At 45.4% G+C, this 26,465-nt stretch overlaps 1 protein-coding gene across 1 annotated transcript in view; it reads right to left on the reverse strand.

Annotated features, from left to right (window-relative positions):
* The window catches only part of T265_03450 (hypothetical protein), a gene marked incomplete at both ends in the record, with an annotated part of 108,787 nt that overhangs the window by 58,285 nt on the left and 24,037 nt on the right, over positions 1-26,465 (reverse strand). The window contains 3 exons of the mRNA XM_009167934.1: positions 1,562-1,616; positions 18,791-18,963; positions 23,878-24,147. Of these exons, the coding sequence (XP_009166198.1) occupies positions 1,562-1,616; positions 18,791-18,963; positions 23,878-24,147 (498 nt within the window). The remainder of the gene's footprint in view (positions 1-1,561; positions 1,617-18,790; positions 18,964-23,877; positions 24,148-26,465) is intronic.

Raw genomic sequence — 26,465 nt, forward strand, 5'->3', positions numbered from 1 at the left:
TTACTCCCAGCCCTAACTCCCGTTGTAACAAAGCTTTTGGCGTCACTGATTCCTCGTCGTCTAACGTCGGAGGGCGAATCCTTGACCCGTGAGCAGCAAGCGGGATTTCGACTGCGTAGGGGCTGCGTTGATCACATCTTCACACCGTCAGGAGTAAGAGAAATGCCATATGTACAGAGAACCCTCAATCTTGGTATTCCTTGACCTCCGGGGTGCTTCGATTCTCTCGATCGGTCACTGCTGTTAACTACACTTGCTACGCGGTATATACCCGAGAAGTTTGTGAAAATAATCCTGTTTCCGTATTCACATACTTCGGGTGGTGAGCGAGTATATATTGAGCTCTATAAGCACTTGCCTACAAAAAGTGGTACCCCACAAGGATGTTCACTCTCCATTCTTGTACAACTTCATCACTGATGAAATAATGAGGCAAACGCTGAAAGGTCTGCAAAACTCCGGTGTTTAAATTGTTGCTGGAGAAAACCTTGTCGATCTGTAGTGCACAGACATTACCCTCATCCTTGAAGCGAAGCACAAGGTATGCTAAATAGATTGACCACCCTCATAAAATCTTTGGGCACGCGGCTTGCACCTTGAAAGTCCCACGTGATGATTCATCACGCGCGCAGTCTCTGAACGTACCCCTTAAAATTCAAGGGTAATCTCTGGAGGTCGTGGAGAACTTCACATACCATAGTGGTTGTATTAGCCATGACGGAAATGTGTCTGATAACCTCAGCGGAAGAGCCTCGAAGGCTAGAATTACGTTTGCTAATTTGCGCTACTTGTGGGGTGAAAACCACCTATTACTGGATCTTAGGAGCCACGTGTACCAGGCTACAGTAAGGGCTGTGTTGTTTAATGGTCGCGAGACGTGGTCTCTGCGGACAGATGGTGTGAGACATCTTCAGTTTTCTTACCTGTGATGCCTCATAAGCATTCCTGTTTTTTTTTAAATGGTGTCAATGGATGGGTAACGAGGTGATTGGAAAACGGGTATTTGGTTTAACATAGGGTACTTCAATCACGGAAAACACCTAGAATCATCGACTGCGATGGCTCGGTCATATGCTACGCATGCCGAAATATTTTCTACCGAAATGAGCGTTGTTTTCTATGCCTCCGCGAGGTGAACAACGTATGATTTGGCAAAAGGGTGTGAACGGGACTAGTTTGGGTATTGTCGGTGCAGTACGTTTCCCATGATGGGATCTCCATGAGGCCTCCTGGACTTGGCTGAGACATTGCAAGAAAGGGCAATCGATGTCAGTGGTGTTCGTGCTGTCAGTTTCTTTCCAGATTGTCTGATTGAGGGCTTGGAGGTGTGGTCCGAATGCACGACATAGAACACACTATTTCCCCTCTGTCACCCAATCGTTTTCTCTTCTTCTTACTCTGAGACAATACAATTAAACTTTGTATTTATATGCCAGTGAAGTATCAGTGTCAACAGTGACGTTGCTGTCTCTGATGATCATGATAGGAATGATGATGATGATGATGAGAGAACACCGTGGCTTCTTGTAGTTAGTACAAAGGTAAACTGACTGTCACTCACCGATATCGGTTGTTTCACAATCCGCGAAATGCCTAGTTAACTGCATCAATTCTCCCTGAAATACATGGAAACAAAGGTAATCACGTGAGTCGGGAAGTGCAGCTTTGCAATGAAACTTTCTACATCGATCGCCAATGTGATCTGGCAAGCATGTCTGCTTCAGCGAAAGGGATATTGTAGTAGACATTTATTCGCGAATCTCTATTGTCATACCTAAGTTTACTATCTAGTTATAGATGCGGAGGAGTGAATCTGAAGTTACCGGAACCATTGCTATCGAAAAAGGAACTCATCCTTAATCATCTGTCACAGAATATCATTTCCTTGGTTAGATGGGCTTGAGCACAAAAAGATCTGACACCATTTGTGGCGGATAGGTAACCATTTTCCATAGTTTTTTTGGTTAGTAGAAATTTATGATGCTACTCACCAACAGGTACAATTTTGACGCGGTGATCGAGCTTGAGCATTGGAATGATCCCGAGAATTAAACTAGGTAGAACTTCGTAACGTACTACCCATGAGGTTGCTGAAAATCCGTCGACAGCCCACGACCAGATTCGCCCGTTTTGGGCTCATCAGGTAGGCGCAGTCCCCGGGTTTCCGTCAACCTTATGTTCTACTTGAAACCAAATTGCACGAAATTAGCGAATATACACTCATTTGCACATTCAGTCGCCTGAGAACATCACAAGCGAGAGATTCAGCTGGGTTCCAGGTGAGTCTCTCGAAAAAAGCCAAATTAGTTTGTAAATGAGTGTATGTTCGCTAGGTAGAACTTCTTTCCATAAGGTCAACTATTCAGGGAAGTCCAAATGGCTACAGAAACAGTGATGGGTTCTCGCACTACGAGTAAACGTAGTGCGGGACCGTCTGGAGATAAAGTCGTAGTTCCTATGCAGTAGACGTCTGAAGGAAGTGGGGCATTCCTTCCAGGATATCCACATGTGAAGATGTAGCGATCCACCTAACAAATACGATTTGGAAAATATCCGCCTTACCAACCACACACACCGATCAGTTAAAGCTTGATTTTGCCCGTCAATGCATTATTCAATACGATGGAAAGGATTTTAAAAACGAAGTCCGGTGACAGAAGCACCTGCAGTGTGTAGTCGCATCAAGAGCCGGATAGCTACGCTTCAGTCCATGCGTCCATGAGCTACACAAACCTCTACAGTCAAGTAGGCCATACTACTGAGTCATTGGCTCCGAGCAGCCCTCAGTGAAACACTAACGTCTCTTGCCTTGAACGGCAGACTATCGAATCAGAGGCTGCGTAAAGGACGCCAGAACGAAACCCTACCTTCTCGCACTACGTTAAATAGGTGGCGATAGATTATTTCCTTTTCGATGGATGGCTGGAATTTAAAAGGGTTATAGGGCATCTAGTCATAGAAATAAGAATCGATACATCAACGGATCACATAGTGGGGTAAAACGTAACCTGGCTGGTAAGCAGATAAGACTATTCATTCGGACCGAGGAGCCCTCTAACAGCTTGTTTAAGCAGAGTCATACAAGAATGAGGTGACAGAAAAAATGTCTGAATCATAACTTCAATTTTTAGCACAAAGTATCTTTGGTTGGTGACGAACGTGACAATACGCCACGGCTGAAAGACACCGAGGCAACACATAACTGAGCCGATGAACGGTTGAATCGATGAGTGCGGACGATTACAACCACGCTAAAAGAGCCAGATCAAACCAGGATAGAAGCTAATCGAGATTTTAGTCATCGATATTACATGTGCAACACAGAAGCAGTCACCGAAGCACTAGTTAGAATTATGTTGAGGTCAAAGGTAAGCCGACTGACAAAGAGCACGGTGATTACGCACAGCCATGCAAGGCAACATGAGAGATTATGAACACGTGACTAATAGCTCGTCGCAAAAATCAGGAAAAAACCAATGAACGGTTATTGTGAATTTATTCGTGTTGCAGCGGCTATTTGAATATTCAAGACACTGTAGAAGCCATTCAGTCAGGACGCTGATCATAAAGTAGGTGGAGAAAGTAACCTGGAAATTTGAAATGGATGAGGTGAACCAGGGTGCACAGAACGGTGTAATAAGAAGACAACTGTTCAGCTGTAGCACCCTTTCGGTGCCCAGTCGCCACGCCACCCGAAGGAAGCACGAGAGCTGGGATACTGCCAAGGTGCCCAAGTCGTGATGTGAGGGTCAGTTTCGAACAACGGACCTTTCGGTTAGTAAATTCGCACTCTGAACACAGAGCTATTTCGCAACACAGAACGGTGTGACAAATGGGATTATCAGTCGCTCAAATTACCAACACGTTTCGAGCACTGTCTCACCGTTAAAATACGTCCAACTGGACTGTGGTACAAAACTCCACGCCGCCCCATAAAGCAGCTAACAGTTGCGATATGGCAACTCCCGTGGTTTATCAAGCCAGAACAAACTGTCTACAACCGAAATCAATCGCCTATCTACGAATTCAACCTCCGGGACCAAACTAGGAAGCTAGTTGAACTGAAAATACCAGATAATCATTTTCCCGGTATTTCGTGCAGTTGTCGTACCAATCTTTCATTCACTCAAACAGTCACGAATGCAGTCTCAGTGGATCGATAACAATCAAACGCCCGTCTAATGCACGTGATCTAATCTGTTTATCTCATGCTAAATGCCAATTAAAATTCATGGGGAAAGATAATGTATCGACAGGGTTGGTCTAATATCCCTTCGATTTCCGACCGTTCGACCGAGCAACGGAAATGCTGTTTTTGACGGAGACCGCGACAGTAAAATAGCGTGAGTTCCAAAGCGTCATGTAAAAGTGGACACCATCCAAGAGTTCCTCTGTGTACCACATAGGATGCAGATATTAGAAGCAGCTCATCTGTCAGATAATAAGTAGAATGCAGCCGTATGCAACCGAACGGCGAGGAAATCGACATACACTATAGCAACCATCCTTCTGACCGCCACATCATTAAATTTAATCGAAATTCAGTTGGGGTCGATGGGTTCTAAGATAACGCCATGAAATAGACAACCTCAAATGGTTTTAGGGAGTATATCCTCTCAGGATAATTAAGATCTAAAACATGATTTTTAGCTAAGGGTTACGTAACTACCGTAGCGGTGCCTGCGGACAAAGACTATTTAACGTGAACAGTCCAAGTAATGAAAGTTGGGGATGATTCCTCACAGAAAGAAGGAAGGATGAACACGCTACTCGATTCACCATAATTGTTAAATCATCTTGGAAAGCTTAAACAAGTAAACCAACCAACGTTTGGTGCGGAGTTGTCCGCACCACTTTTTAAGATGCATCCCAGACACACATATGGCTTTATAGTAATAACCGATGATCAGTTTGGTCGCCACGTTTGAAGCCTCAGAATGCCCACAATGTTAGACCCGATCATTTTCAGCATCAATTGGGAAAACAACAGTTGGACACAATTGTGGGCCAGGTGAACGTCTAGCTAAAGTCATTAATGAGTCCAACCAAGACCCCAGTCATATGGCATTAGAAGGATCGGTCCATACTAAGTTGGCTGAAAGTCACTTGTAGACTAAATACAAAAACAGCCGGAGTCAATCTTCTTTCCAATTCCGCATTTCAAACATACATATCTGCTCGAAGCCAAGCGCTAACAACCCCAAACTTTCGAGCGTTTCATCGACTGCGTTAGAAACTGTTGATTAGTCAGAGTGAAAGTTGGTGTCTAGCGGCCAAAATGATTTGGTATAAACTCCACGAAACGGTCCTTTGCAGAATAGTTTTTCGAATTGTAGATTGAACCAGCTACGCATGACACAGATGATCCGCAGCCAAGCGGTCAAAGCACGATCGGCCAATTTTTATGAGATCAATATTAGATTAGCCATCTCCTACCGTTCAGGTTCCGAATTGTCCAACAACTCATCGATCCCACGCAACCCTCAGTGTTGCACACGCTGAAGCAGTGTTTACTTTCCCCAGACCCATAGTCCAGTTTACCTGTGCGTTCTGTTAGTGGCACATGCCTCGGGCAGAGTGCTTATCAAATATGCGTAATTACTCGGGTGTTTCTTCACCTGTGTATCATACCGAGCGACTCGTCAGCCAATGACGTAGGAACAACGGGGTGCGCAACTGACAACCAAACAGAGGGCGAGACCAACATAGCAGCGGTACGAAGGGCACAAACTGCGATCAGGTTGATGCAGAACCTGGCCTGATCGCAATGATTCAGTTTGGAGCATCCATCCATCGAAGGTTGTGCCACTGAACCTCAAACTACCAAGCCGAAAATTTCAACAACTAAGTTCCTCATCTTTATGCAATATGAGGTTGACAGCTTTGAAAGTTGTCCCTGCAAACCCCTGATGACAAACGAGCTATCTGAACCATCTTAACTGTCCACGGTGCCTTGTCTCACGCCTTCACCTACTTGTAACAATGAGATACAAATGTGTCATCTATGATACCAAAAATCCAAACCTCACATTGCTTAGTGCAGCAAAGACAGTCCCTAGTCATAAAAGATTTCACGATTACGGAGGAAATCGGGTTAAAAGGCAAGGAATGAAGCTGAAGTGGGCGATTTTCGAACGCAAAAGATATTAGCTTTCCCATTCACCCCAAATGATAGACTACTGGTACAACAGACCTGCTGGTTTCCTAATGGACATTCTTCAAAATGACGTCGATTCACACATGTGAACGGGCTACCTAAAGAGACCGAACAGAAGTGGAGGGCTATGCAGTAAGGAAGTGGCGCCTCCAGATAGGATCAGCTGCGGCATCGAGTCAATGTGGAGATGCGGTCGACTGCATTACGGTATTGGCGTGTGATCCGCGTAGGGGCTCCCAATATCGTTCGGAAACCTCAATTTGAAAATACAATTATATCGGCTTCGAAAGGTCACTTCTGTAATTGTTCTTTGGCCCCTTAAGCTTATCCCTATAGATCTCAGATTTTTCTCAAGTTGGTTTCTCTGCTAAGTCTATATTCGTGGAGAGAAACCCATTTAGCTATGAAACGGTCAGTTGAAAAAGTCCTATCAGACACAGACTAGAGTTGAAATGGTTTTATGCCTAGTGTATGCATTCGGTATCATAGCCGTAGTGCCGAGGGGAGACACCAAGAGTGACCTTTGTTGGAGGTTGGGTGAAGGACCTCGCAAACCGGATTAATTTCAAGCCAAATATCCGAGAAAGTGAAATAATTCTAGTCGGTAGGTCAAATAGCTTCTTTGGGAGACTACTGAATAAGGAAAGATGTAGAAAAAGCTACTAACATCTCATCACCAGTGGAGACTACGACTGAAGGTCTACATTCTGCTTGATTTAATTAAATTATACTCGTACGGTAGCGGACAACCAGTGGTACTGAATCGGTAAACCATTCAACACAAGAGGGTCGATTTCGAGCCGTTCACACCTGAACGGCCAAATGTTCGAAACACCCTGGGGATGGTTACCATTGAGAATGGAACAGCTGTATAGTTTACTTACAGGACAAAATCTCAGTTGGAAATTGTAAATGTGGGGGATTCGCTATCTTTAATGGCTTCTTATTAGAAACCTTTTATCCACTGTTCCAAAAAAATTTGCCCCTTAGCCCCGAAAGACTTGAGTTGCCATGTTCTTATTAGTCAGAAGATTATAGGCTGGTCAAAGCACAACTGGACGATTAACCGCAGAACTACAAGTTCGTAAGGTTGTGATGTAATACCTTGATTAAAACAAGCAAGCCACCTACTAGTGGGTCCGCGCTTACCGATAAATCTCAGGGTCTATGTCAATACATACAGCTCACGTGACTACGGCCATCTCTCATGCTATCACCATCAAACCCATTATTCGACATGATTAATATACGCCGGAGATGAGAAGTAAAGCTGGATTCAGAATCCACACGTCCAGCCGCAACCCGAGCAGGTAAGCTGGATAATAGTTGCACTTCCTAATTTCGCAGTGAAAATGGTCCGTGTTGGGGAGCAAGACAGTTAGAACTACCACAATGCTTCCTGTCTTATGGAATAGGGTAAGGGCTTTATCCGCGGGAAATCAAAGGACGGAGGAAAGCAATGCATGTCCTTACTTCTCTCTGTTCCATCGCTCAGACCGGACCACCAGCTCAATGTCCCCTGGAATTGTAAGCATAGTTTTCGCGCCTTCTCAAAAATACGGATACATAAAACAAGTATCTGTTCTTGGGTTGTTTGGATTTTGCAAGTTCACACTGGGGTTGACTAAGCTCAGTGAGGGCCATCATGTTAGTGATTGGAATTACCAAGACTTCTTAGGTCATAGAGTGTTAAACTCACCAAAAGAAATCACTGACAAGATACAAGCCGAGCACACAATTACGCCAACTCACAAAGTGCAAAGCAGGTTGCGGGAGATGAATGCTTGAACGTGACGTCAAACACCCTAACTGGCTAACGAACTGGCAAAGTGTATATGGGACGATAAAGATTGTTGATATAAACGGTGATGAGTTGCGAATCAGTGAAATTGCATGTGTTATCTACGGTTCGACGCCATCGATTGATTTCAAAACCATGAAACTGAATTCCATCAATTGTCCTTGCAATGGGAGATTTCCACGCACGTGTTTTATCCAAAATTTCTTCAGCGAGACAGGTTTACTCATTAAATGGCTAGCGCTGAAGAATAGAAACCACTAATTTGGCTTATTTTAACTTTGCATGATCCCTACTACGATAATTTATTCAGCAGAGCATGTAGATATTTTCAACATCATTGGAGGGCGTTCACAAGCCACTACAAATGTAGGATGACCTATTCAAGAGAGGCTTGCGGAACAAAAGTCATTATGGGGAAAAATTTGAATATAAAGATTTGAACAAAGTGGCAGCAACGTTAGCGACTCACCACCTTTGATGGACCATGGACCGTGAGTGTTTTCACCCCAGCTTGCCTGGCCGAGAGAGCCACGCCTGGTTTAGAGCATTTTTAGGAGAGTAAAGAACGCGTAGCTTACCAAGCAGACCGGAGACATGATCCCATGACATTTGCGTCAAGAAAACATGTTGCATGCGAGAGGTTTTGGACCTGAAAACATTGGAATTGTGACGGGAGAAACAGGACATACCGGTGCTCAGACAGGATACGTTGCGTTCCCTCGCCACAGTTGACCAAATACCGCGTTACGCCTGTATCAATGACGAACGAGGTCGGTCCATACCTGTGTCCTGTCCCCAATACGGTCAAGGTAATGTGAGCTGGAGGCTTCATTGGGTCGAAAAACGGCTGGTAGTGCTTCCGTAACCAGAGTGAAGTCGTGAACAGTCGTTTCAAATAGGTAAAATGACGCATTGACGATGCGAAAGTACAGAAAGACTACAGCCCTGTAGCTGTAGAGCCGGCTGGAGAAGAGAGGAGTTTCATTTAGGCACATGGACAAAGTAAGCAGTCACTAGAACGCATTACTCAAAAAAAAAACAGAAGCAATTTCAGATAGAAACAAAGGGCAACAAAAAAAGACTGTAGGTGGTGTCGGAAGCACGAGGGGATCTACGTGAAAAAAACATCAGACTATACGGACACGACAGCAATAGGTGTGCGACAGGGTCGTATAAACTCTTACTATGGAGAAAGTGATACGCTACTGTCGCACGGTAGTCATAGTGAAGCAGGATGTACGCGTGTGTGTGTGTGCGCGCGCGGCTTAACTGCCGTGAATTCTTATGCGAACGAAGAAGTGGTTGCATCTTAATAGAAAGAAATCAACCTCCTGATAACGTGAAAGTATCCACGGCTCCTGCGGACGGAAAGGCACTAGGCAAATCGACTTCCACAGTACTTCGGAAGTGCTTTATTGCCTTCGAACGTACAGGGATCCCATCTTCCATACTTGATAGACAGAGACTGAGGCAACATGTTCACCAATAGACTTACACTTGCCGTATTGGAAGCGAATATGTACGAAGTCTGAAGTGGACTGTTCTTAATTACTATCTGAATAACTTACAGTGACTGCGGTTTGGAACACAAACGTAATAATTGTTGCATTGTGAATGGGAAATCTCGCTGTGTTCCATTCAAGTCATCCGTAAACACTAACCTAATTTGTAACTGAGTGTTAAACTACGTCACGTTTGTTGTCCACGTATGGTGTAAGATTGATAGAAATGCAGGAAATGAGTCTGTCAGATGTGCCCCAGTAAGCTACGGGCAACCGAAAAGCTGTATTGTTTTCTTCTACAGTAGATCGAGTAAGTCCAAGTTACGGTAAGCATTGTGTTCCTAATACTGCGCAACAAACAGTGTAGCTAACTCCTTCAAGCATACGAGTGCAGAAGGTTCCAAGGTTGGTCAGTAATGCTTCTTCAGAGAAAATCTTCAGGAAGGAATTTCAGGAGTTCAGAGGGATGGAGGCCGTCGACTTGAAGATGCCTATTGATGGTCAGGATGTGCTTGTCATCGGTGGGAGGATAAAAAGCGACAACTTTCCGTAAGAAACCTATCTAAATTTGCGTAGTGTGTCAATCGTTCTTGCCAGGATTGCAAACGTTGCTTATGCATGAGGCAGTATTTTGTCCCGAAACGGTAATACTTAGGGGACCTGGTATTTCATGATGCAATGATACAGGTTCGTAGTGCGAAACAAGGTTGAGAACCCCTCAGTGATGCCCTACATTGGAAATTTGAACTTAGTAAATGCTGTCTGGCACCGGTTTAAGGCCAACCATTCATGCCTTAAAATTATCATAAATTTTCTTATCACTCGTTCAGTGGAACAAGAATATTCTTCGTAGATGCCAGCAATAAGTAAGGTATGCCGTATCTAAACATGGTCCGCAAGGCCAGAAATGTACGCATTGTTCCGTACACCGTTTTCTATACATTCACTCGGACAAACAGAAGCTGGAAATGCTTTTCACGAATAGGAACGCAAACACAGTAGACCCGGATGCCCTTGGACAGGACTCGAATATGGGAATTCGCGCGGCACTATTAGTGAGCTCCATAGTGGATCAAACGTCGATATCACCCATACCCACTCAAGATAGAGAAAGTGATACGCTACTGTCGCACGGTAGTCATAGTGAAGCAGGATGTACGTGTGTGTGTGTGTGCGCGCGCGGCTTAACTGCCGTGAATTCTTATGCGAACGAAGAAGTGGTTGCATCTTAATAGAAAGAAATCAACCTCCTGATAACGTGAAAGTATCCACGGCTCCTGCGGACGGAAAGGCACTAGGCAAATCGACTTCCACAGTACTTCGGAAGTGCTTTATTGCCTTCGAACGTACAGGGATCCCATCTTCCATACTTGATAGACAGAGACTGAGGCAACATGTTCACCAATAGACTTACACTTGCCGTATTGGAAGCGAATATGTACGAAGTCTGAAGTGGACTGTTCTTAATTACTATCTGAATAACTTACAGTGACTGCGGTTTGGAACACAAACGTAATAACTGTTGCATTGTGAATGAGAAATCTCGCTGTGTTCCATTCAAGTCATCCGTAAACACTAACCTAATTTGTAACTGAGTGTTAAACTACGTCACGTTTGTTGTCCACGTATGGTGTAAGATTGATAGAAATGCAGGAAATGAGTCTGTCAGATGTGCCCCAGTAAGCTACGGGCAACCGAAAAGCTGTATTGTTTTCTTCTACAGTAGATCGAGTAAGTCCAAGTTACGGTAAGCATTGTGTTCCTAATACTGCGCAACAAACAGTGTAGCTAACTCCTTCAAGCATACGAGTGCAGAAGGTTCCAAGGTTGGTCAGTAATGCTTCTTCAGAGAAAATCTTCAGGAAGGAATTTCAGGAGTTCAGAGGGATGGAGGCCGTCGACTTGAAGATGCCTATTGATGGTCAGGATGTGCTTGTCATCGGTGGGAGGATAAAAAGCGACAACTTTCCGTAAGAAACCTATCTAAATTTGCGTAGTGTGTCAATCGTTCTTGCCAGGATTGCAAACGTTGCTTATGCATGAGGCAGTATTTTGTCCCGAAACGGTAATACTTAGGGGACCTGGTATTTCATGATGCAATGATACAGGTTCATAGTGCGAAACAAGGTTGAGAACCCCTCAGTGATGCCCTACATTGGAAATTTGAACTTAGTAAATGCTGTCTGGCACCGGTTTAAGGCCAACCATTCATGCCTTAAAATTATCATAAATTTTCTTATCACTCGTTCAGTGGAACAAGAATATTCTTCGTAGATGCCAGCAATAAGTAAGGTATGCCGTATCTAAACATGGTCCGCAAGGCCAGAAATGTACGCATTGTTCCGTACACCGTTTTCTATACATTCACTCGGACAAACAGAAGCTGGAAATGCTTTTCACGAATAGGAACGCAAACACAGTAGACCCGGATGCCCTTGGACAGGACTCGAATATGGGAATTCGCGCGGCACTATTAGTGAGCTCCATAGTGGATCAAACGTCGATATCACCCATACCCACTCAAGATAAGATAAATCCACGAATTCAAGTTTGCTACCACAAATCCCAGTTGTTCGACTACGTACCTATCCGTCGAGTCACACAAAATGAATCATGAACAATTGGTTAGTGGTGGACAGTCCGTCTATATCTGGGTTCACCACCACTAAGCAATACCAGTGTAACGGTGATACTACTGATTAGGGAGGCACGCGAGTAGTATGTGTTGTTCGTAGAATTTCGCTTTGCGTCGACTGAAAAAGGGAATTCTGTTGCGGAATTCGTGGGGCCACTTTGTAACATTTGCTTGGATTTGACCGACGAATGAGTGGTGGCAATGCATCTCTAGGAAGACTCGTTCGGGAGAAGATCTGTGTCCAGTTTTTGTAACTAAGATGTAGATTAGAGTTTTGCTCCCCTGTTCAATGGTCTGTAACCGGTCAGTTGGCATTTCCGAATAAATAACTCCGCAGCGAAGGCCTTCTTCCTTTCAATACCAGTATTACTTTAAACAGACAAAACTTTGCATGTACAAGATGACTGGAATTCGAATACGCTCACTACTGCACTGCACTGCACTGATGATGTCTTCACTCCTAAATGACACTGCAATCGCCATTCTTACTGGCGAGCAAAGATGGTCGTCTTTCTTGAACTAACGACAGTGTGCGACCCAGGCAATCACATTTTGTGTGGATGCGCAAGTTAACACAGCTAAGATCCTCGGTCAGTAGTCGGATGACCTTTCTGAGCGTAATCTGTGGATAAAATAGACCGTGTGCAAACCTGTCGAAACGTCTTCGAGTCGAATGTTAGCTACCAAACGCAAAACAAGTAAGCGCACCTATATCGCGTTAAATCGGTCCCCTGAACCTCACCAACCGCTGCGTTAGGGTAACGCACACTGACGTGTCTATCTGGGTGCCCAGTAGACAACACTTCACAGAATTTCCACATGGTTAGTACACAGCAGTCACTTCCGTGTGGTGATGTGCACTCCTCCATGAAAAGTACATTAGGTGAGGCAAGACTTGTTCGTCTTTCTTAAGACGCATCGGCAATCCAATCAAATTAACTGTACCAGCACGGTACATAACAAAGAGTTGTACGCACTACAGCTAAATTTCCGATATCTTGGAACTGCATGTGTGGAACTGGGGGCGAGATGGACCAAGTGGTTTGAGCGCGAATTCACTGAACAGAAGGTCCGTGGTTCGAACCCGACCTCTGCCTCTCGACTTCCCCTGTCTAAGCTTGGGCAACCTGACAGTATCCCAGCCCTTGTACCTCATTCGTGTGGCATGGCAGCTGGGCACCGAAAGGGTGCTACAGCTGAACGATTCATTTTTTTATTTTATGTGTGGAACTGAATGTCTCAGCATTGCGAAAACCATACATCAGAGCTTGGAATCTGTAGAGAGGGAACTGAAATACAGTGTATGCAATGGATCATCTAGTATCTTTCCAACAACCGCCCGGTAAGACACATAAGCGCACAGGCAAGAAGATTAAAATGGCAAAATGCGCCCACCACACTGAGTAAAGTGTCTAGAGGCATACCATTTACAGACTGAGACGCTGACATCGGATGCGCTCACTGCAGTAAGCACAACCACCCTATGCCCCTGATTGTACAAAGATTTGAGGGCGAAGAAAGTACTGGGTGGAAACGCTTTGACGTAAAATGTGCTACTAGATGCGTCACGAATACACTACACACGGTTGTATATGCAAACAGTCAGAACAGAGCCAAATACTCGATCGAACGACAGATGCGACAGCAGCCAGATGGTGGCATATACACGCGACAAACTTCGCTCCTGGCATTTACTTGTTATTATGACGTGATAGCCGATCGTCTCGGACTAGGTGTACTAAATTCCATCACCTATGACACCAACGTGAAAGCGGCTTGCGTACTGAGCCCACGGTCACCAGATGGGTTGGAAGAGTCGACAGACGGAAACGAACAAAAATGTCTAAGATGTGCTACCAGTAATGTGGAGAAGCAATGGCTCGCGGTAAGATGACTCCACCCATTCCATTATCTGCTGCAGCTAGGTGAAGTACTTCGCAAATCAAAACCATATGATTCAAACAGACCTTTTCATCTACCCATGTGCTGAGTAGAAGACGCACCGTTGGTCAGACCAAAAGCTGTCAAACTTGAGGGAGTTCAATTCAACAAACAAGTGCGCGGGCAACATTTTCTAAGAGGGTGATGCGGGGCAAAACACTAGTGGGAGACCGTTTAGTGGCTCTTACTCTCAATGTGTAGTTTTTGAAAAATTACATTCTAACAAGTCCTTGAGCACAATGCTATTGATCCAAGCAGTGGCTTCACTGCGCTGCTTTACGTTAGAATCTTGTATACATAATCAATGCCCCTGTTAAGGTGTACTTAGGTCAGAAGAGTAGTAACAGCTTCAGTTTACGTTTAGTATTGGGAGGNGGGGCGTGGGTGGCGCGGGAAGGGGCGACAGAGGGGCGAGCGCCCGTATACACCCCTAGAAAAGTTCAACAAACTCCCGTCGGGTAGTTACCTCTTCGCTATTACGGTTCACCTTGGAATAACAACCAAATTAACAATAGAGCTTGCGAAGCAGGCGTCCTCAGATCAAAGTATTTGAACCAAAAGCCTGACTAAATAGTAAACGAGAGTTCCCATGCAATCATCACTGATTTACAGCGATATGAGTTAGCTCGAAAGAGTAGTCCGTCCTCACGTACATCAGACATCATGCCGTGTAAAAAAAGTCGTTCAGTTGTAGCATCCATTCGGTACCTAGCCGCCATGGAACGGAAGGAAGCACAAAGGATGGGATACTGCCAGGTTGCCCAAGCCTAGACAGGAAAAGTCGAGATGCTGAGGTTGGTTTCAAACCACAGACCTTCCAGTCCGCAGGTTGGTGCCTTAACCAATGAACAATCGCACTGTGTGGTTGAACGGAATATAAAATGGATGAGGTTTAGTGGCTAAACAGCGAACAATGCGACGAAACAGCTGTACAGGGCCACTCAGCTCTTCAGCACAGATTGGCTTCAATTACAGGACAAAGCCTTCATCGAAAATTCCAAATTTCCTTGTGATTGGCTCAAATGAAGGCCCAAATCATGACCTTAATTGACCAGTGAATGATTCGCACTCTCGCAAACCTTGAAAATAACTCACACTGAGTTCAACCCGGGACAGGCCAAGGTATATATAAAGTAGTCCTCATGGTGGAACATGATACTCATAAGGTTGTTGATCGGTTCCGTCCTCAGAGCTAATAAGACTGATGCAGCCCCCGGATTACCTTCAACCTTCTACTTGAACATAAAATTAGTTGTAAGCGAAGAAGTATATTCATTTGCAAAAGAAATTGACGTTAACGGAAAACAACTGAGTTGCAGGTGAATCTCGTTTACGACAACCCTCAAAGGAATGTGCTACGTCATGTTTCAGTGGGTGTGATATTCAGGATATTTCGGTGTAGATTCCTGGCGTGACATTGCTCATGACGTAGCTGAAAACTCTCCAACAACCTAGTAATGATTTCCCACTTCTTGAGGCCCAACAGCAACGCAAAGACGATCCTGGTGCAGCACATTCAGTTGGAAAAAATCATAAACGAGAGACTCAACTGGGCTTCAGCTGAGTTTCCCACTAACGCAAATGAGTATCGCACTCTCTTAGCAGTCCACAGGGTATTTACAATATTTTCGATGAGGATAGGCTAAGCGACGTTTTGACATGAAGTATGTAGTTCATCCCGAAAAGCACAGAGATGCGAGGCCTTTGGCCCACATGGTGATCGAACAACTGGATGGAGATGATGTCGGTTAAGTGACCAATTGCCCTACTGGTACCCCCGATCTGGTCTAGTTCGTGATTCATCACCACCATTGTCAGCTGTAAAACCGCGTACCCCCTGTAAGGTGGTTGTAGCTGCTACAATTTCGTCCATCGATGACTTGGGGAGGTGGGATATACAGCCGCGCATTGGAGGCGGTGGCTGGTACACTGGTGCGCAAATAGAGGTCCGCCAGTGGGGGGATGGAGAAGGGAGCCATGCATTGAGGGCAATAGCTTGGATGCACGAGTGCTATTGAGGGCACAACTGGGCAATGCTTGGTAATGCCGCTAACCATTAATATGTCCCGTCTCGGGGTTCCCATCCAAGGAGGCGGAAATGACCAGCGCGGCTGAGTTTGCTGGCACTTGCTTTCGCACTTCGCTGCCATTTCACTGTTTAACCTCCCTTTGCGCGGTTCTGCATAAGGTGTATGCCCGCTTCCCAAGGATGGTNGAGATGATGTCGGTTAAGTGACCAATTGCCCTACTGGTACCCCCGATCTGGTCTAGTTCGTGATTCATCACCACCATTGTCAGCTGTAAAACCGCGTACCCCCTGTAAGGTGGTTGTAGCTGCTACAATTTCGTCCATCGATGACTTGGGGAGGTGGGATATACAGCCGCGCATTGGAGGCGGTGGCTGGTACACTGGTGCGCAAATAGAGGTCCGCCAGTGGGGGGATGGAGAAGGGAGCCGTGCATTGAGGGCAATAGCTTGGATGCACGAGTGCTATTGAGGGTACAACTGGGCAATGCTTGGTAATGCCGCTAACCATTGATATGTCCCGTCTCGGGGTTCCCATCCAAGGAGGCGGAAATGACCAGCGCGGCTGAGTTTGCTGGCACTTGCTTTCGCACTTCGCTGCCATTTCACTGTTTAACCTCCCTTTGCGCGGTTCTGCAAAAGGTGTATGCCCGCTTCCCAAGGATGGTGGGCGTGCGTGTAGATAACTCTTAGCCAAACGGCGATCGGTCGATTACGATTATGATAATAAGGAGTCATCGGTGACCGAGCACAGAAATAATTTCTGGAACTTGACAGAACGAAATAGCGGTTATTTCTACCACATTTACATAACATTTCTTCCTGCTGTCACCTGAATTTGACGCACCTGCTCTCAAACTTTGAAATGATTCACCTGCACTGACTTGCTCTAAGTGGATAAAGTGCGCCGACCACAGGCCGACAAAGTGAAGCATTCAGCAGTCACGAAACATGCAGCGCTGGCCGAGTAGCATTTCACCACCATACATGCCACGCTAATAAGAACATCAGGAAGTCCTAATTGCAGAATTCCTGTTTTCATTTACTGATGCCTCTTAATCACTAGTTGGTTGCAGTGAAAGCATATCTCAAAGTTATCAGGTTCAATAGCCAGTTCGAAAAGCGGGATAAAAAACAACAGCACGTATAAGACGCATCCAAGAATGTCGTGAGCCTTATTCACACGTACGAAAACAGCTTGGAAACGACCAACTGTATGAAAGAGAAAGAAAGCGTTCAGCTGTAGCACCCTTGCGGTGTCTAGCTGCCATACGAAGGAAGGGAAGCACGAGGGCTGGGATACTGTCAGGTTGCCCAAGCCCAGACAGGGGAAGTCGAGAGGTAGAGGTCGGATTCGAACCACGAACCATCCGGTCAGTAAATTAGCGCTCTAACCACTCGGGCCATTCGTCATGCAGTTGACATCCAGATTGAGATGAACACCGTGACAGAAACTAAATGCAAAAGCGAATGAGTCTTTCTGGGCAATTTTTTCATCCCTCCATGTATTTTGTCGGCCTCAACCAAACAGGATCCCGTAAATTTTATCATCAAGATGTGATAGAATTCATTCAAATGAACAACTGAAATTGGTGCGGCGGTGATTTCTGCAGATGGGGAAAAACACCTCTGGCATTGTTAAGACCTACAGTGCCATAAACCAATTCAAACCGATGTCACGTTTAACCGATTTAGTCGCCAGAATTCTGAAACAATTCTTTCCCGAAGGACAACCACATACATACTGAATAAGAGAAGAACTGGAGCGGAAATTGAAGTGTATAGATCGCCATAGCAAATCAACATTGTAAATCGGGTCGCCCAGCGGGCTAGGAGAGAAAGCAGCGCGGCAGAGCATCCAGAGAGCACGAGTAAGCTGTGTTCAACCAAATGTGTGCGTTCGAATGTCAGGACGTCGGTACCAGTCATGTAGCCAGTTATTTGTTGTGCTAGTCACATGATTTGACCAGGCAAACCGATGCTTTGAACGGGAGCTAGAGAGGACGATGCATAAAATACGCAGAAGCTAAAAGATGCACATGCGCGTACACATAAGATGAGGACTACAAGAGAATTGGAGAAAAACAGGAAGCTAGTGCATATCTGGGAACGGAACAAAACGATACCAGTAAAAACAAATAATATTAGTGATGAGAAAGATGAAGATGCAGAGTAGTGATGATCAGTCAGTGTTTTAACAGAAGCGCACAAGGAGCAGTATAGAAATAAAATACGGTCAGATTGATGAGGAACCACAGATCGCTAGGACAGCCATGTGGGATTTCCGGAGTGACAAAAACTATACAGTCATCTGTTTAACTTTGCCACACGAGCAAGAAGAACAAAATTCCATCAACAGGGGTTCCATATGGAGAATGGGACTGACATTGATTCATACAGGTAGATCGCGGAAGAGAAAAGAATGCAACGAAGTGTGTGTGTCGGAGATAACCTGATTTAATGTTCATTTGGGAAGTTGGGTGGGGCGGAAATCGAAGGATGAGAAAGTGATACTGCATGCAAATAAAAAAAAAAGAAATGGAGATCGTGATATCGGAGGAGCAATCATAATGGCAATGAGAGCTCAATAGAACGGGTTCAAGCTGGTTGGATTTTGACTAATGGCGTTGTTACTACTGACCCTTACGCCTCCCACGGATTGGACAGGTATGAAGTAAGGTGAAACCGCTTGGGGGAAGGCCATAGGACCTGGTGCCCGCATACTAACTACACCGAACCGCGGGTCTGTAGCAACAACAGGTGGATCCCTCGGACCGGTTAGTGCAAGCGCCGGAGCCATCTGATTCAAAGATGGCTTCACAGGTTGATTGGCCAAAAACGGATTGGCTGAAGGTCCGCTGGTGAGTGGTCGAAGTCCAGTGGCAAACGGATTGGTGGAAGCTGTACGGTTGGCATGTTAGGGGAAAAAAAGAATTACAGTGCGTGACACGTAAACCGGGTTGTTATTATTACTACAGAAGTTCAAGTAGTGTGCACCATTTTTTGTATCACCAGTGTCAAAAACATTTCCCTGATGGACACCGAAATAGGCATTCTATGCTTAGCTTATCACAAAAAAATAATTTATCAATGGGGAACACGATTGCATAATTAGGCAAGTTATGCAGAATGACAAAAATACGCACCTCGCCCTCATAATCACCCAAGGCATAAAGCGACGCACCAGGTTTAGAAAACACCAGGACAAAGGGCGATCAAAGGCTACCCTGAAGGACCAGGCTGGGTTGCCGAAGACAAGCAGCGACTAGTGGGATGATTAGTTAGTTTTCACCCCCGTATTTTACCGCTCAAGATACGCAGACGCCGTGCACGGACAACACGTGACGGACTTACTTTGACCATGAAGATAACTCGGAAGAGTACCCATGGAACGGGCTGGATAATAAATGTTGACGAGTGATTTATCATACGATAAAAAAGGTACACACATGAACATAAGAAAGTAAGCAAAAGTTCGCTCGTCCCTGTTTTCAATCGATCACATTACAACTGGTTTGGACGATCTGACGAACGAATCAATCAAGTACACCGCCGTACATAAGTACATCAGTATAAGTTTAGCAGACTTTAACAACTGCTACAGTTGGGAATGAATTCCTTGTTGATTGGGAGAACGCTATCATAAGGATAGGAATCACAGAGTAGGCCATAGTTCGAGATGACTTTAAGATAAAAACCGCATCTTTCGGATTCATATATTGGAGACAGGAATGACCACGGATCTACGCGTGACTTGCTGTGTCCAGACCGTACAGTTGCAGAATCTAACTTACCTTTCACCAAGAGGCGTGTGAATAATCGTGCAGAATTGTCATCCCGTCAGGAGAGACGGCTTGCGGTGACCGAACAAAGGTAACCTCTCCCGAGAAGGTAGGCGGCTGTATCGTTTTCGAATGTCCACCTACTACCCTCTTTACAGTTACTCATATTTACGGCTATCAGGATGCAATCGTCCGAGGTGGCCCAGTGGTTAAAGCGTTAAATCACTATGGTTCGAATCCAAGCAGGCCATCTAAACTGCACCTGTCTAGGCTTGGTTAATATGGCAATACCTCAGTCCTTGTGCTTCCTCCGGGTGGCCTGGTAACCGGGTGTCGAAAGGTTACTACAACTAAACGATTAGTGCAATTATTGCAACGCAATAATGCCACACCGTTACTCCAACCTAACCTGAGCTTTGGATGACCTGACGCTAACGGCAACTACATCCTCAGAAAACCAAAGTATAGAGGCTGCTCCATCTCCCGTAAATTCAAAATGCGATCGTAAAAGCATGCACATCGGAAATGCCCATACAAAAGCTCGTTATCCATGCCTCGTTCGATAGGTACACTGCCAAAATAACATTATTCAGCTGTTGCGGGACGCTGACACACAGAGGTCATACAAGTACCTGAAAGAGCTTTCACAGCCATAGACAAGCGCGATCGAATATTCAAGGGACAACTTGGTCAATAGTTCCTCCAATGACGGATCTACAACTACGCGCCAGCCCAAGCTGCTCGAAACTCGAGGTGCGACCGGGAATAAAAAGCAAGATGCAATTCACTGGTGCGACTTGAACGCGATAAAGGACACTAAAAAGAGAGGCCATCTGGGAGGCTACAACAGCATTTTTCGTAAGACACAATGCGAACAGGGACCGAATAAGTTCATTCTCTCTATGAGTGGATCAGGACAAGCGGTTCACGTAATACGCTGGGAAGTAAAGTTGGTCCAAATGACCACAGTTCCGATTTTTTTTTGAAATCAAGGTTGATTGGAGTTGGAGAAGTGGAGCATCAGCGCGGCAGGTCTAAAGGTGTCAATGCAGCATACAGTTTAATAGTAACTCACACATATTACATCATACTGAGTGAGATTGTTAGACAGGAAGTTGAGTTTGCAGAAAACGGGAGCACAAACTTAAAAAACGTGAGGCATTTGACTTTTTGATAGAAAAAGGACTACTACAAACACTTTTCATGGCGAAGGTAAAAAATTACAGCTGTTTCATTAGTCGTTTGAAATCAGCAGCGCACACCCCACGAATTTACTGGGATTCGAACCCACAACATGCCGGTCAGTGAATTATAGCAGTCGGCCACCAGTGGCTGAACAGTAGTGTGATTAGTTAGCATATGGACAGGATAGAGTGTCACCATCTTCCAAACGCACAGTTCACATCACGCGACTCTGAATTGAGTGACAAGCAGAAGGAAGTCTCGTGCGACCCATAGGACATTGTCCTTTTCTGAGCAGATTGCCTACAGTCGCTGATGGCGATGAGACTGGTCGTGCGAACGCTGCTAGCCTTACTCTAACCGTGAACTGAAGGCAACTAACGTTGCAGAGAGCTCGAGGGGATACACGCGCAGCACCATGGAATGGACAAGAATATAGCCGATAGCAATCGACTGGCCTTATCTGGTGAACCACACAGTACGTTTATACGATTGCCAACAGTCCACTATGTTCCATCCTACGCATTGGTCAACGACGCGTCAGCCAAAAGAGCGACGAACTGTGACTGTCGCGAGAAAATTCACGACCTTACAAGGCCGAATCTAGATAGTTTGGTGAAACGGGCAGTAATGCCCAGACATCAGAGCCAGTATTACGGATACTTGAAGATAAAGTCAACAGGTAGCCGTTCAGTGTAAACCATCGCTAGAATCACAAAATAGAATTAATCCCTCCTAACTTCTTTGTCTACGGCGACTCAACAAATTATCTGGCGAAAAAAAAGTGTAGTGGCCAGATGTCCAAGATGCCGAGGTGTCAACACCCATAAAAAAAAGCGTTCAGCTGTAGCACCCCTCCGGTGCCTAGCTGCCATGCCACCCGAAGGAAGCACGAGGGCTGGGATACTGCCAGGTTGCCCAAGCCTAGACAGGGAAGTCGAGTGGCGGAGGTCGGATTCGAACCACGAACCTTCCGGTCAGTAAGCTCGCGCTCTAACCACTTGGGTCAACACCCATGTTATTTCAAGAAGGGTAGTACGCGTCGAAAAACGACCTTCTAGATGTCTGTTAGGCTAGATGACACATGTTTTCTGCTATGAATCGTATTTGCATGAACGCGGGGAAGCCACATTTGTATGACTTTGATTTTTAGTGCGGCGATCTGCTTGACCACGTTAAGCTAAAAAAACAACGGGGTGTGTCGATTCTAACATTATGTTCTTTATGAAAAGTCACTTCGACCTTGATGAGACAGCAGGTGTAGAATAAACCAGGATGAGAAAATGCGGCGATTCACAAGGGTGTCCACTCCAGGCTCTTCCAGATAGACCCAGGAGCCTATCCCTTGGGATATTAGGATCCACAAAAACGTTTGGTGATTAAAGGAGTAAAAGCCGTCTAGAAATTCGAAACGTTATATTAATAAACATGTAAGGCCTCGTCAGTGAATGGCACGACGCCACGTAGTACCCGAGGGGTACTACCGAGGTCCCTGAATAACATAACAGCAACGGACTCGGGAAGACAGAAAGCAAGTCTATTTATCAGACAGCTATTAACACCAATGAAGCGTGCGATTGAAGAGAAGAAAAATGGTAGGAAATTACTAAAAGGGGACTGGTGCACCTGTGTTTGAAGAAGACATAAGCAGCCGTGATACGCAACGTATATCACATAACTAAATAGGCGATTCTGTCAATGCAACTCTGCTGGATCGTGGGCGCGACATATGGCAGACCTGAAAACTTGCGGAACCATTTTGTCTAAGTGGGGTGGAAAAAAGTTGTGTTCTTTCATTTGCGCAGCAACGTGAACAGTGTTATCCACCCACAAACCGAGAACAGCTGGGCACACTGTCAACAACCATATAGCGCTTGGTGGCCTGAAAACTGTGAATCAAACGCTACAAACTTTCATCGATTTCGCTTGTCCAAACAGCTACTAGGGGCGATCAAAAGGACGGGCAAAGTGTAGACCACGGATGTGCTTCAGGGTACATAGAGGCACAGTGCGCCCCTAGTGTACGCAGTTGCACAAAAGATCTGTATCGGTATCGCACGCTACAAAAGTCCTGTTCTAAAGCAACTGAAGTAAACACGGACTGCGGTGTATTCAAAAAGATGGCTGGGAACTTTTTGTGAATGGACTCCAGCCGTGAGCAGTCCGGCCGACACACATAGAAGACATTGTTGATTTCCTCAGCCCTGCTAAAGCCGACGGGTTGTACAGACCGAACATCTCAAAGGTTTGAACCACAAGAAAAAGGACTGGTGGTAATTCGATCTTGTACCCAACCCGTAGCATCCGTAGCAAGGATGGGAGCGGCTTCATAAAGAAACCTGTCAGGAGTCTGCGAGTTAACAAGCCTGTAAACTTGGGATTGTGAAGCTTGCCAAACCCGGGAGGAGGGGGCAAACAGCGAGGCGTAGCAAATATATTCGAAACCACATTGGTCTCGTTTCTGACTCCGTATTTCGTCTAGTTAACGCGCGGTAAAAAACTAGGTTAAAATGTCTTAGGTCAAGCGTACAAAAGGCTGTTGGAAAAAACCCCTCAGCTGTAGCACCCTTTAAGTGTCTAACTGCCATGCCACCAGAAGCACGTGGGCTGGTATACTGCCAGGTTGCCCGAGCCTAGACAGGGGAAATCCAGAGGCAGAGGTCGGGTTCGAACTACGGACTTCCGGTCAGTAAATTCGCCTTCTGACCACTGAGCCATCTGGCCTGATAAGCATCAAACAGAGAGGGACACAAACGGGCTATAAGACAACCAGAAAACAGACAGACAAACGTCGGGGCGGACATCAAACAACAATCACAAATAAAGGAATTGAGGATTAGCTTATACTCACTTGGGTTGACCTCAATAAGCTTCTCTAGATCTACTAAACCTTGGTGTTCACCTAAGAAATCGGCTGGAGTGCGACGTCGTGCCTCGTTTTCCTTCAAGCTATTGTCAACGCCCGACGGGGGGTGAACGCCATTTGTGGATGTGCTCGCAACTGGCTTATGGTTACCAAGGAAGTCGAACGGATCCGCACTGACCGTTGGAATGGCAGTTGATGACGCAGGGATTTCGACCGACCAGGCAGAGTTAGACTGGGGAGGCTGTGTATTGGGAGCTAAAAAGGTTCAAAAGCCACATGTGCTAAAGAGGAGGATGATATCTAACTGATTAGGCTAATCGAGAACAACTTAATTCCATCGGAGAACATTCAGAAGTAAAGGACGATGGTGACGAGACTGTGACATGCATTCACGAGACTGTGACAATTATCTGAGCCAACCACCTAATACCCAGTGAGATTTGACTACGCTCATGATAAGCATTTCATCATAACTGGCATTGGACTGTGAAGCGCCAAAAGAATTAATGTGGGGTGTCATTGGATTCACAGCCACATTTTTATAGTCCTCTTCCGGTCCCGGCACGATTCTTACCTTATCAAATGAATGTGGATTACCGAGGGAGGACCAATGGTCAGAAAACCTCTGTAAATAGTGATGAAACACAAACCTTAGGATGGACTGAGAAGGACGTGATCTCGGCTTTTGAACAGTAGGAGGTTACGTAAGTCAAGAAAGATAAAGGACGCCAGAGCCCCAAAGACGAGATAACCTTCGAGAAAAAAAGAAGAACTGTTGTATGTGTAGTAAAATATGATGTGGGTGGCTGTATGAACACAGACTCATCAACTAGATAAAAGATACGGTCAAGGGAAAAAACAAGCAAGCCCCAAACTGACGGTAGAACAAAGCTTTTGTGGATTACCAGTCAGCGAAATCGTATAAGTAAGCAGAAAGAGCCTCAGCCCAGACATAACAGCGGCATTCTAGGATAAAGCGGATTCGGAATTCATGAACGAGAGTTTGGACACGGGTGAAGTGTCTGTGTGCCCGGAAAAAAACAACCGTCCCGGGTGCTTCCGTCGCGGGAACCTTGATAAGTAAGGGCCAGGATAAGTTATCAGAACAGTCAAAGAAGGATGAACAAAAAGCAATGAGAAATGGAGCGAATGACGCTGTTCATTGTCGCCTACACGCGCGGGCACAAAAAAGAAGACAACCATGTTAATTATTTTGGCATTCACTGACTGACACCTACCAACACTAAGATTATTTTTACTGAACAATACTATCCAACAATGAGGCATCGTTTGAAAGCCAATGTACCAGTAATGGGGGTGGATTTAGGGTCACCACAATCGGTTTACTGCTAACACACATGTGAACATGTTCAGTTGCCTGATCTTCTTGCACCTCCAGTACGTAGGTTTGGTATGGTTATAGTTTTTACGAACTATCCTGACAACTCTATAGGTTGCATGGTCGAGTCAACGCGATGGGTACAGGCACGCTGCGTTCGAGTGATCTATGCCGCACCATAGTAATCAGTTGATTGTGGGATATTATCGGTACCAGAGGCTGCTGATTGCCCCGACATCCAATGCCCCTTCAACCCAATCAGTGTCTGGGCGGATGGCCCTAAAGACGATAAGGATGGTCAACCTCCCGCCCCCAAACGGCCATGATTTTTTAAAACATTTTAATCTAGTGAGGCCTCATATTATTATGAGGTGATAAAATGAGTCTCCTGAGTTGTCCGGAAGGAGGGCAAGTTGATGTTAGCGCCCACAAGATGGCATTAGAACCAAGAGAAGTAACCCCGAAGGAACGACAATCTTAATTTGAGGGTTTTCACCGGTAGCTGATTCACCACCACCACCATCATTGTCAACTGTACGAACCGCGTACTTGTCGTACAGTGGTTGTAGCTACCACAGTTTTGTCCATCGATGATATCGGGAGGTAGGGTAGGTACCATCGCATTGGAAGCGGGAGCTGATCAATAGGTGCGCTGTCTGGACTGTTAAGTGGGGGGATTGGGAAGGGAGCTATACATTGAAGTTAGCTGATTATTAAATGGCACAAACGGAACCACGGCTGATCCGCAATTGGCGGCATCCAAGCGCCAGGATGTGAATTCCTGTGTTGGAAACTTGTGCTGACTAAGAATAACCATTGATCAGCATATAACTGCGCGGTGAGCACCACCCTTTCAAACGTATTAGCTCAAACCTAGTGGTCGAATTTCAGAATCACACACCTGCCAGAATAACAAACATTATTCTTACGGACTTAACCCACCGTCGCGAATTCATATAGGAACTAACTTCCGAGCATGTGCTGATATGACAATTGGACACAGTTTGTCGTTTTGATATCCACTGAGTCGATCGACCGAAGACAGAAAATCTATTTCGACAGGGCACCGAGATTACATATAAGTCCCATATCATAAATGTCCCAAGTGGACGTATATAAATTAACACGTCTAAAGAGTGATGGGTAAACTACGTGTTCTTCTCAAGCGGTTTGAAATGAATGATCTAGCCGCAGTCTTGTATGCCTTTTAGAGAAAAAGGGGTCTCAGCAACAG

The sequence above is a fragment of the Opisthorchis viverrini genome, assembly GCF_000715545.1.
Source record: "Opisthorchis viverrini unplaced genomic scaffold opera_v5_49, whole genome shotgun sequence".
NCBI lineage: Eukaryota > Metazoa > Platyhelminthes > Trematoda > Opisthorchiida > Opisthorchiidae > Opisthorchis > Opisthorchis viverrini.